The 12,791-nt window shown below is 39.2% G+C and overlaps 1 protein-coding gene across 5 annotated transcripts in view; it reads left to right on the top strand.

Annotated features, from left to right (window-relative positions):
• Positions 1-8,871, top strand: part of GOLIM4 (golgi integral membrane protein 4) — an 83,590-nt gene extending 74,719 nt beyond the window's left edge. For all 5 annotated transcript variants that reach the window (XM_019959878.2, XM_019959883.2, XM_019959887.2 and 2 more), the window contains 2 exons: positions 6,760-6,840; positions 7,147-8,871. In XM_019959878.2, the coding sequence (XP_019815437.2) occupies positions 6,760-6,840; positions 7,147-7,296 (231 nt within the window). In that variant the 3' untranslated portion in view covers positions 7,297-8,871. The remainder of the gene's footprint in view (positions 1-6,759; positions 6,841-7,146) is intronic.
• Positions 8,872-12,791: the final 3,920 nt, after the last annotated feature.

Genomic DNA, 12,791 nt, shown 5'->3' on the forward strand with positions numbered 1-12,791 from the left:
AACCCCTCGCATATTACTGTAAATTAGCTTCGTGGAGCATCTACCATGTGTAGTTGTGTGTAGTGTGTAGTGTTGTGTGTAGTGCCACAATTGTGTAGTTGATTGATTAATGCTGTTGGTTGAGCTGGTTAGTCTCAGAAGGGTACTGTAGGGACCACTGGAGCTCAGAACACAGGAATATGAAATGGATGAGGCCCAGGCCCCAGGCTCCGTGTCTCTCTGGACCAGAAAATGGTCTAGCAAATTAAAGCCCTAGTTCAGAGGCGCTTCTCAACCAGGCCTTTGCAAATGTGTGACTCTGGCCCTACGGGGAGCGGCAGGAGAGGATGGACAAGTGGCAGCCTGAACCTACCTGAGAGCCTGCTAAGAGGCCCGTGTTCTGCCTCATGGGCAGGGCTCCCTCGGCTAAGGCTGCTGCCTTGTCTGGTTGCATTTGTCAGCTTTTCAGAGCTGATGCTGAAGTTTGTCTTTATACCAGGAAAACAGAGAAGAACATCGTTCTTTGCAGACATTGGCAACATATACCTGTAGTTTTACATGCAATCTACCTGCCTTGATCCTCTTATTCTCTTTCCTTTTTCTCATCCTGCTGTTCATCCTGCTCAAACCCCTGAGCCATATCATCAGAAGAGAGTGTTAGAGAACCTGGCAGCCTTGAATATGAAGACATATGGCAAGAGAAAGATATTCATCTGGACCTCTCTTGTAACAGGATGTCTGGACTAATATTACTTGTTTCATTATGTCCGCTGTCAGGGATCTTTTAGGGATTAGAAGAGAAGAGGCTCACCTTGGCTTCTTTTTAAAAATTCAGAAGGGTAAACATAAAATTTTAATCAGTATTTACTGATTAATTTTCTTTTTTTTTACTTCTGTATTCTATCAGTTAATGTGGGATCCAAGAGGGATCAAAGATAGAAAAGAAAGGCAGAGAGGTGGGAGGGAAGGAGGATGGTGACAGGCAGAGGCCCCCCCAGTGCCCAGCCCAGAACTCCGAGCTCGGCACCTCTGTCCCCACTCTCTGACCCTGGCAGACTCAGGTCATCACACCTTTTCCTTTAGTGTGGCTACCATGTGAGCTCTCAGCAGAAGCCCAGCCTGCCTCTCCTTCCCTGGGTACCTTTCCCCTCTGCCCTCTAAGTGTCCTTTGTTCAGGCTGTATTTTATTTTTTTGGCAGTTCCTGAGGTGCTTAGTTATTGGATTTTCCCACCTCTTTCCACTGTTCTCAGTTCTTCCCTTGCTGAGGGAGAATTTCCATATACCAGTCAAGACCTAGTAATAGAGACGAAGTTCTCAGCGGAGTGCAGCAAAATGAGAAAAACAAAGAGGGTTGCTGTATGTGAGAATACATAGCCTGTTGTCTATGAGTGCCGTGTATGTGAGCACTCAAAACTGTAAAATGCAGGGTAATGTGCATCGTTCTTCTCTTCCTTAAGCCTCAGAGGCTTCCAGCTGACCCCTGAGATGTAAGGCCCATTGCCACCATTGGCTCCCCTCCCTTCCAGTCCACCATCAACCTGCCTTCTTGTCACATTTGCCTCTAGGGAGGAATTGCATCTTGCCAGGTTGTACCTGTTCAGAGGCACAGCCCATCAGACTTGTGACTTGAACTTTGAGGGTACAGAAACCCAAAACAAGTGTGATGTTAGGAAATCTGCCCTCTCCCTGCTTTCTTTTATCGTAGTGCAACAGTGTTTTCCTTCTAAGATCTAAAAACGACTGTTAACAAGCATTGATTGTTTTTGCTTTGGGATCCTTAGAAAGACATTCCTATGATAAGACATTCCTATGAAAAGCCATCCGTGTGTTGCATACTTTACAGATTTTTTTAATCTCCTTATGAGCAAATGAGACAAACTGTGACATTGCCAAAAAGTGCTGTGTGTACTTTAAAATGATTTAAATGTTTAAAAATATAGAGAGCTTAAATGACTACTGTGAAAAACCCAAGTGCTCTGTTTCCCCAATCTGAGTAAAACCAGATTGAACACTCACATAAGAACAGGTACAGGGTTTCCTGGCTGCCTTTTAGTGGCATGTTGGCCTGGGAATCACCACATCAAGAAACTGTCCAGATGGCAGAAACTCTATTAAACATTAGCCGGCAAGCAGCGGTGTCCATCACAGATTGAAGCTCTTTCCGTGATCATGTCCCATCCATCTCTCTGGATTTTAGGCTTCTTGGTTACTTAAGGGCATCCTTCTAGTTCCTGGCTCACCTCCTAAGATCTTTGATGCATCAGAGAAAGGCGTGAATACATATGGGGACTGGGTAGCTAGCCAAGTCCATTCAGATTCAAGAGATCTGTTTTGTTTTGTTTTTGCTATTTATTAGACTTTGCCACATCACATAGGGACTTTTTCTAAAATGCCTAAATCATTAGATCTTAGTAATGAGTAATTTGAGTTACTTTGTCAACAAAGGTCTGTCTAGTCAAGGCTATGGTTTTTCCAGTGGTCATGTATGGATGTGAGAGTTGAACTATAAAGAAAGCTGAGCACCAAAGAATTGATGCTTTTGAACTGTGGTGCTGGAGAAGACTCTTGAGAATCCCTTGGACTGCAAGGAGATCCAACCAGTCCATCCTAAAGGAGATCAGTCCTGGGTGTTCATTGGTAGGACTGATGTTGAAGCTGAAACTCCAGTACTTTGGCCATCTGATGTGAAGAGCTGACTCATTTGAAAAGACCCTGATGCTGGGAAAGATTGAGGGCAGGAGAAGGGGACGACAGAGGATGAGATGGCTCGATGGCATCACCTACTCAATGGACATGGGTTTGAGTGGACTCTGGGAGTTGGTGATGGCCAGGAGGCCTGGTGTGCTGCAGTTCATGGGGTCGTAAAGAGTCGGACACAACTGAATGGCTGAACTGAACTGAACTGAATGAGTAATAAGCAATGGTTCAGGGAGATATTTAAGAAAATGTTTCCATCAGGTTTAGCAGGATAATAAAGAGGGTCAAGTGTGGAAGACATAACTGGCATGTCCACATTGTAAAAAACGTAACATTTGGCAGTTATTAGTCTAAACATATTTTAAAATGACAAACTCCATATCATTTTGTCCCATTTCAGTAATGCCTTTAAGATGAGTTTAAATTACTCTTGCCCCCAAATGTAAAGAATATATTACTAGAATATTAGAAAAGTTATATTCATAAATTTGAAAAATTATAAAATTTTCATTTGTGCAATACCTAAATTAAAGAGTAATTTAAATCAATGGTTTCCACCTCAGTTTATATTGTCAGTTGATCCACAACCTAAATTTTCTACAGTAGGTTCCAAGAGAGGCAAGAACTCATGAAACAGTATTTATCTCTCTAGCCAGAGACATTCATTGTCACTCAAGTGGCTCTCAGGCTTTGCTGTGGATAAGAATCCCCTTGGAAAGTGTGTAAAACATACAGATCCCTGGATCAGACCTTACTCTTGGAGCTTCTGTTCCTGTGTGGGACCTAGGAATCGGAGTTTTTCCACAAGCTTGCAGGAATGCTGATGTTTCAGGAATACACTGTTTAAAGAAGTCTGAACCTCTTAAGACTTCTTTGCAAAATGATGTATGTCTAGGTGCCTACTTACTAAAGACTTTCTCATCAAAGTCTTAAAGCGGTCCTTGACCCCCACCATACCACACACACAAACAGAAAATTAAAAATCACTGATTTTTATCTAACCCCTTTCTTTGACAGATAAGAAATTTGAACTTCAAAGAGGTTACATAAATTTTCAGAGGTCACACAGCTTGTTATTGTTAGAACCATGATTAGACCCTACCCAGGTCTGCTTTTAAAAGCTATCATAATTAAGTATACCAAGCATAGTAACTGGGCTTCCCAGGTAGCTCAGTGGTAAAGAATCTGCCCGCCAGTGCAGGAGACGCAACAGACATACCTTCGATTCCTGGGTTGGGAAGATCTGTAGAAGGAAATGGCAACCCACTCCAGTATTATTGCCTGGAAAATTCCATGGATAGTGGAGCCTGACGGGCTCCAGTCCGTGGGGTCACAAAGAGTAGGACACGACTGAGCATGCACGCATATGCACATTACATTAAAGCATAGTAACTAACTAGTTGATACAGGCAAGTTTTTCTTTTTAGAAATTAGTGTATACAGAAGGAATGATGGAATTAGAAAGTCACCATTTTGTAACCCCTAATTAAAACAGTTGATTTAGGAGCAGTCATCAGTGGATGACATCACCAGGTTAATGGAGGTCAGGGGATTTTACCATGGAGGGATCAGGCTGTAGCTGTCTGAGCTCACTGACCAACTTTAGCTTCACTAAAAGTAGAGCAGACAGTATATGCTTCCTGATATAATGGAAATATGAAGTCTACAGCATCATCTCTGAAAAATCTTTACTTTGCAAATTGAATCTGAATTCATTCAAGCCTTTAAGCTAACTAACTTCCTTTTGTAAGAAATGTGGAGGCTAAAGAAATAACTGACACCTCAAAGAAGCAAAGAAATCCAGAGTCTGGGTCATTTTACTGGACAATAATATAGCATTAAGGAAAAAAGAAGGAAGTGGAATTGGTGTTGGATATGACTTTTGTTTAGATTAGGACAAGCCAGATGTAAATAGACATATTTAAGACAATTGAGAAAATGTAAGTAAGGACTAGACATTAGATGATGCCATGGAATTATTTATTAGATGTGATAATGGCATTATGGTTATATAAGAAAAGTGCAATGTGTCTAGAGATGGGTAGGGCTGAAATTACATGATATCTAGAATTTTTAAGAATAATTCATCAGAAAATAAAGTGATAGGTGATGCAGGCATGGCAACATTGAGATGACCTTTGAGCCTTGGTGATGGCTATTAGGGAGTTTATTGAATCATTGTTTTTCTGTGTGCTTGAAACTTTTCATAGTAAAAACAAATGACCTTATTGTTTATACAGCTTGGAGAGTTGCAGAGCCAAGGATTTAATCTAGCTCTCTCTGACTCCATGGTCTGTATTGGGTTGGCAGGCTACAAGCCTGGGTCTATTTTATAAGTGAAGCCTTACTGGAACAAAAGCCATGCCTTTTTGTGTACATGTCGTCTAAGGCCACTGCTACGCTAGACTTGGGTAATTGCTACAGAGACTTGATGGCCAAGAAAGCCTGGATATTTACTATCTGGCCCTTTATAGCAAACATGTGCTAACCCTGATTTATTCTTTTCACTGTACCACAGTCTCAAGGCAGTTCCCTCCCAGCCCCAACTACAGTATTTACTGTTCGCTAGTGTATTTTCATTATAAAGGCCATATAAGACGTGTCTTTTCACTGAAATCAACTGGGACACTTTAGCAATTTTCAATTAGTGAGACCTTAGTACAGTCGGCAGTAAGTGCTTCACTGTTTCCACTGTAATGTCCTGGGGAGTGTTGTCATTCCGTGACTAAGGGCCGAAGAGATGTCATTGGCCACTGCTACAGCCTACGGTGAGGCAGAAGTGTCTTCTTTATAGCTCGCTCTACCAGGACACGTAAATACAAAATATCCTCTATATCTGTCCCCGCAATGTATTTATTTGATTCCAGTGTGGTATAGGGGCTGTGAGTCCAGCCAACAATGGACTGGTTAGACAAGACTCATGAAGGCTGGCATCTTTGAAGGTTCATCTTTGTAGACTTTTAACAGGTCAGGGTCCCTCCAGAGTGAGTCTGATGGGTGCCGTTCATTCTGCTGAACCTGGGCTATGGACACCTTGATGCAGCCCTTAATTTGTTGTTCCTTAATTATAACACCAGTGTACTTTCTTTTTCTTGCCCATTTCTGGGATATTTAACACATATATACTGCCCCCCACACACACACACAAATTAGGTAATTTTGTGTTACTCAAGACTTACTCTTATGCCATTGTCATAGTTAAGTTATAAAATATATCACCCTCTATTTTCATAGATGTGATTATTAAATAGAGATTTAATGATCAAAAATATTTGAATTCTTTCTCTGATTTGCATTTTGAGATAATCAGAATCAATGACACATAATAGTAATAGCATACATGAAAGAGAACTACTTAAAACAGAAATGTGTTAGAATACAAAGACATGCAGGGATTTGAGGTAGCTTAATAACTATTCTATGAAGAAACTGAAATGATTATGTTCTGTGTTCTAGATATTTTAGCCAAAAAAGTTTATTCTTAATTATAGAAATGTATGTATACAGGTTTTTCTCTGTTCTCTATTACACCAGAGTGTAGGTGGTGGTGCCTGATTTCTGTGACTTGTAAATATCTGTAAGAGCAGATATTTTTTTGCATTGATTCATTCATTGATTCATTTATTCAACAATATTTATTAAGCAGTTGCAGCATGCCAAGCATGCCTCTAGGAATTGAAGGCAGTTAGTTGAGTAAGACTGATGGTTCCTGTTCTTCACAAGAACTTACATTCTGTCAGAACTTTCAGACTTTCACAGTTCTCTCTTTTGGAAAAGAGGAGTTTTTTAACTTTATAAGGTGAATTTCTTCGGGTGTTATACTTGGAGTGTTAACCCTTATTCAAACAAATCAGAAACTCAACACACAAAAGTCCTAGATTCTGAATAACACTAATTTTTTTAGTAAGTATGTTACACATTTATTCATGGCTAATAGACAAGTCAAATCTTTGTCTTTTCAGATTTATTTTTAGTTTAGTTTTGTCTTTACTGATTCGAATGAACTTTTTGGGAATCACAATATGTTGCTTCAAGTGTTGAAATGATCCAAGTGTCCACTTGATGTCTCTGGTTTGTTTTAGGTTCAGGAAGATTTGACTGAGGAGAAGAAAAGGGAATTGGAGCATAACGCTGAAGAGACCTATGGTGAAAATGATGAAAATGTATGTGTAGGATGTACATGTTTCTGTTGCACATGTGTGCCTCTGTGCACGTGAGGAGGAGACGCCTATGTGTGGTTGGAAAGATCCCAGTGGGCACATCTAAGGTGCCATGGAGTGCAACATTGGGAATTAGGAAATTGTGACAGTGTGAAGATTAGAAAAGACAGTAGCACTCTTGCCTATTGGAATATTTTCTTCACTTGTTTTCTTTCTGTTTTTTGTTTTTTTTTTTTTAAGAGGGAATTATTTATGCCACTAACTCAGTGTCCTGTTTCTCAGTTTTCCTTTTTTTCTTTTAACTTTAAGGCCGATGAGAAAAATAATGAAGGAGAAGAGCAAGAAGTTCGAGATGACAACCACCCCAAAGGCCGAGAGGAGCATTATGAGGAGGAGGATGACGAGGAGGAGGATGGGGCTGCTGCCGCTGAGAAGTCACGGCAAAGAGCTGAAATGTAGCCATGCCCGATTTCACAGGCAGAGCTCAGCTGTCGGATTCTTTTCAAGCTGCTCAAAAATAAATCTGCCTACTGAACTCTAGGATATTTAATTACAAAAATTAAAAATTTAGACCTTTTTTAACTTTTGTATTAGAAATGCTCATACATTTATATGAATATATTTTGATAACCTAGGTTAGAGCTTCTTTTTATATTCAAGCAAGACCTGAACGAGAAGAAAAATGATATAGCAGACATTAGGCTCTGAATCTCATTTTTCGCAGATTATGTGGTGTTGGAAAAGACCTTGATTTTGTATATGTTTCAACTTGTTCCTTCTCTGTCTTCCAGTTTCCAAGTGTTCTGCTGTCTGCCTTTGATGAAATGCAGAATTTCAAGATAGGGAATACTGAAAAATGCTATACACATTTTAAGGAGAATGGCCAATTTACTAATTGGTGCCTTTCCAAGGTTCTTATGTATAGTTCTGATAGAATTTTCACCTGTCTGTGTATCTCTGGGATAAGATTCATAGACAGTGACATACAATTAGAAAGACATTTTTGTTATAAAGACACTGTTTTTCAGGCTTCTCGGATCAATTAGAGAAATGTTTGCTTTTACTTAAAATCACAGGTCTTCCTCTTGAATTAAATTTAAAAGTGAGATAGTACTAAAACTTACATGGCACTCTTCTGGACTTAGCTATTTCAGGATTCAAACAAGGTATGACACATCAGCATATTAACCTTTTTAAAGGACTGACAACGTTGTTTAATAACGAATTTGGTGTGTATGGGTGGCATTTTCCACATGAGCACCCCTTCTTTTTTTCGGTAGTCACCCAGTGATAGCCTTGTTTTAGTATCTAATTCTTGACAGTAATACACATTTCCCTGTAAACTCTGTGCCTCAACACTTAATCACTGATGACAAGCATGAATATGAAGAAGTACCAAACTGTACAACTGAACAGTATATTGTTCAAAAACTATATGGTGAAGTACAGAAGGTGATATGATTGACCCTCATGACTTTTCTGTTTGCTGGGATTAGGTCTGCATTATATCCATGGATACACGTTTAATGATGATGAATTATACAAATCCCTTAAAATTAAAAATCAAAAATTTCCCATGGGATAGAGACATATTTCAGTCTCAAGTATAAAAATTTTTAACTAAATAGAATTAGGTTATATCATTCATTCATATGTGTGTGGTTTTATAATAGTACTTTTCAAATTAAAACTGATTTCAATTTGTACTATTATTGTATGAATGTAATTTTATTTTTTAATAACCACACTCATGTATGGTTTTTTATTATCCCATATGAGTGATTATGTATGTATGCATAGGAATGCTTTGTTCAAATGTATTTTGGATTTTCAGTAATCATGAATCAAATCTTACCTTTATGTATAAAAACCCTTTATGTAATGTAAAATGTATAATATTGTACATAATATTCAGAATACAATTATTTTGGTAAATTAGTTTGTATTTTTAATGTCCCAGTTGCAGTATTTAATTATTTGAAACACATTGAAACTTGGTAATAGTCAATAAAATGAAAAGGAGCAAGTGGTAAATCTTCTAAAAGTATGTGATTTTTTATTAGTTTCTGATCTTACAACACTTTTCAGTTCTTTTTCATAAAAGGAAAAATTTTAAGAGTTACCAATGTATAGTAATGAATTATAAAGTGCTTTTCCAAATCTATTCCTGTTTTGCTGTCTCTTTCTCTGCTTGGATTGGCACATGAGTTTTTCTCCCCCTTTTTCTAAAGAAAGAGCTAAGAATGTTTATTTTATTTGAGCCAGTTCTGGAGGAAGAAAAAAGGAGTGTGAGACAGTGTCATGTGCACACGCACAAAATAAACAAAAACTATTGTGTCTTCCCTGGAAAAGCAAAGCAATCACAAACCATTCTGCTCTGTATAGCACCAAGTTACAGACCTGTTTTAGCCAGTGTTTGGAGGAGAACTAATCAGCCAGAGCTGATCTATATTAATGAGATGAGCAGAAATAAAATGTCATTTGTATTTGCCTTGCCAATTAATCTGTGACTTGGTATCAGTGACATAAGAAGAAGGTGGGGGAGGGTGTGGAGGCACATGGAGCGCAAAAAGAGCTATATTAATACTAGTACAAATGGAATAACTGGATATTTAAGAGTGACTGAGTTAGATCTAGGAATAAGAGTATAATCGGAGCCACGTGGAGGTCACAGTGACTCACTGTGATAAAGGAAAACGATGGACACACTGTCTTCTTACTGTGAGAAATGGGAGAACAGGGTCTACTTTATCCCCACAGTGCTCTTTTAAGGCTTATGGAATTCCCTTCTTACAACAGAAGAATTTTGGTTTCCTGAAGCATGTGAGATTGTTTAAACTGCTTTGAGTTCTTTATTTTGCTTTTAGTTCTCATTACATCATTTTGGTACATTGTCCTGTGGCAGGTTGCACAGCATTAAAAAAAAAAGTCAATTTCTGCTCTTGAATTTTCTATTGGCTTCCTTTGTACTGTCTGTTCCTAGTTTTCTTCTAACCATCCTGGCTACTCTTTTCCAACCTTTTTCTTTCCCCCTCTGATTTCTCTTCTGTCGGCCCCTAGCATATCAGTGCTCTTCAGCTTTTGTCCTGGACTCTACTCTATCCAGTGCACTTCTCTCTCATGTCTTGGATATGTCTCCCAATTTATCTCCTCACCCTAGCTCTCTGTGACCCATCCTACCTTAAACTTATGATTTTCAAGGCTGAATTTGTCTTCTTGCCTTCCTGAAACCTACTTCTCTTTCTAGGCTCTGCATCTCAGTTCATAAAGTTTCCCAAAACAGAAGCAAAGTTTGTCCTTGATTCTGTCTTCTCTCCCTATGGATGTTACCAGTATATCATTTGCCCATTTCTTTTCAACCCTGCTGTCCTGGTTCAGGCCTTTGTTATCTTTTACGTGGACTACCGTAATAGTCCCCTAACTTTTCTCCTTGTTTACCCTTTCCTGTCCCTAAAGTCTGTGTCAGTGTGATCTTTCCAAAGATAACACACTATTCCATTATAAAATTAATAAATTGCTGTTGCACATAGAAAAAGTTCCAAACTCCTTAACATGACTGACATATTTCTTCATAACCCATCTTAACCCTTTCAGCCTTGTAATTTATACTCTAATTCTGTATCATAATAAGTATGACTCATCTTTGTCAAACACTAATGTCTTAGTAACTGACCTTGACTCCTACCCTTGGGTGGGAAGTTGATTTGACAAGAGCCGATACTACTACCCCACATCTCGGAACAAAGTGCTTGATCCAAAATGGGCACATGATTCATGACACACCAATTCAATTCCTTCCCTGGGATTTTTTTGTTGGAGGGCAATTCTCCACGGTGCTTCTATACATCTTGTGAGTTTTTATCCTGAACAATCTTTTCAAGGGTATTTGCCTATCAAACAGCCAGCTGCTAGAGATAGTATCTCCCACTAGGTCAGAGGGCATGTTTGTTCCTGGCTGGAATAAAAAAGATAATGTCTCCCCGCAGGGTGAAATTTGGGCAGATTTACTAGCAGTCCTTCTATAAGATGGAGAATTTCTTAAGATCGGAGATCCTTAGGAGTGACACAAGCAATGTGGGTGCATCCTCTGACCTGGGGTGTTCCACATCCACCTCATAACCCTAGGGGACCAAGGAGGAACTGATGTGAACACGAAGTTCACGTTGCCTTCTGTGCCATGAGAAATAATTGTTTTTAAGCGAGCAGTCTAGAGTCTTGTACTAGCATCCATGGAACTGTGGCAGGCTAACTCATTAGCTCGTAAGGTGAATCTCAGACTCTGCACGATTACTGCCATTTTTGCAGGCTGGACCAAATGGAAAAGAGCATCTCTCTTTCCTTCCAATAGCAAAGCTACCACTTGTAAATTCACATCAGCTGATGTCTGTTTTCTCACTTGTGTGGAGAAAATAGTCTACAGAGGTAGAGAACAAACCTAACCTGCAAAGACAAGCAAAAGGCAGAGGGAGGGAAGAAAAGAGCTGTGACAATTTTTCAGTCCCTGTATCCTGCCATCCCTGATATTGGGCAGGTCCACCCACAGATTGATTAATGAGCCAATAAATTCTACTTTTTCAGTTGAGCTAGTTGGAAATGGATTTCTGTCACTTGCCACCTGAAGATTCCTGACTAATACTTGACTAACGTTCAGTTCCTTTAAATCATTGTGCTCTCTTGTAGCATGATAAATTTGCTCCCCCCCCCCAAACACTGTTCAATCAGTTTGCTTTCCCCTCTTTACCTGGCTCATTGCTTAAGTCTCACCTTAATACCAATTCTGAGACGTGTCCACCTCTCATCCCAATATTCATTCTAGGTTGAATATATTTCTCTGTTCCCCTATAGCATCCTGTGTTTCATATCATGGTACCTCCCACAGAATATGGAAATAGACTATCAAGAAGTCTGTGCATTCCTTGACATAAATGTTCTGTGAAGGTTTCCTCGTTCCCTCAACCCAAGCACTAAGATCTTCAATATATATTTACTAAATGAAATCTCAAAATCCTTACCCATAAAATGAGAATATTGATTATTTCACGATCATACAAGTAAATGGCAGAGCTAGGAAGTCTTTCCCAGTGAATCTGATTCCAATGTTAATTCTACATACAGCCAGGGTTGTATGGATCTTTATCCAGTGCCTCATTCTGAGTTTCATATATTAAGAAGGCGTGTTTTAAATTTTGCAAAAATAAATGTAACAGTAGTAAAAAGCAAGAAGTCACAGCCATGGGGTCTTGAGGAAGAACCAAAAAGTTTCAATTACTTGACCTGAGAAAGATATGGTCAAAGGAAGATGTAACACTGTATGTCTGTCTTCTATGAAGCATCAATTGTAACATGAAGAATAAATAATGTCCTGAGAAATGAGTGGATGAAGCTGTGAAACCTAGAGTCATTTTCAAATCAGAATATATTAAATAATTTCAATTTATAACAGCCATGCCTAAGCCAAAAAACAGATGCAACATCCTCTTCGAATTTCCTTGGGTCTTGTCACTAACTATCGTAGGAGGCCCAGCTGGTATGATGGAGTCGGCTATGTATCCATCCACTGGTTGACCTTTTGTCTTCACACCATTCCTTTTGTTCTTCATCTGCAGAAAGGCTTAACCCTGTAACTGCTAGAGTAGGCTCCAAACCAATCATTGGACTTCATCTTCTGTCTCTATACTAATTCTCTACTTCTGATTTCTATACTGAGGCTAGATAGGAGAAATGTTCTCTTGGCTGCTCTAGTGATGACAGAAATCATCCATGTGGAGCTTCCAGAAGTCACGCTCCTTGATGACATGGGAAAAAACTCAGTTGAAGCAGAAGAAATGAAGTCAAAACAGAGAGGGATAGGATTGGGGCAGGAGTGGAGGAGCAGAGGGAAGGTGAAAACGGGAGAGAGACAGAATCACAAAGAAAGAGAATGGTGCTCAGATTCCCAGGTTCTGACTTTAATT

This window comes from Bos indicus, chromosome 1, assembly GCF_029378745.1.
Source record: "Bos indicus isolate NIAB-ARS_2022 breed Sahiwal x Tharparkar chromosome 1, NIAB-ARS_B.indTharparkar_mat_pri_1.0, whole genome shotgun sequence".
Classification (NCBI taxonomy): domain Eukaryota; kingdom Metazoa; phylum Chordata; class Mammalia; order Artiodactyla; family Bovidae; genus Bos; species Bos indicus.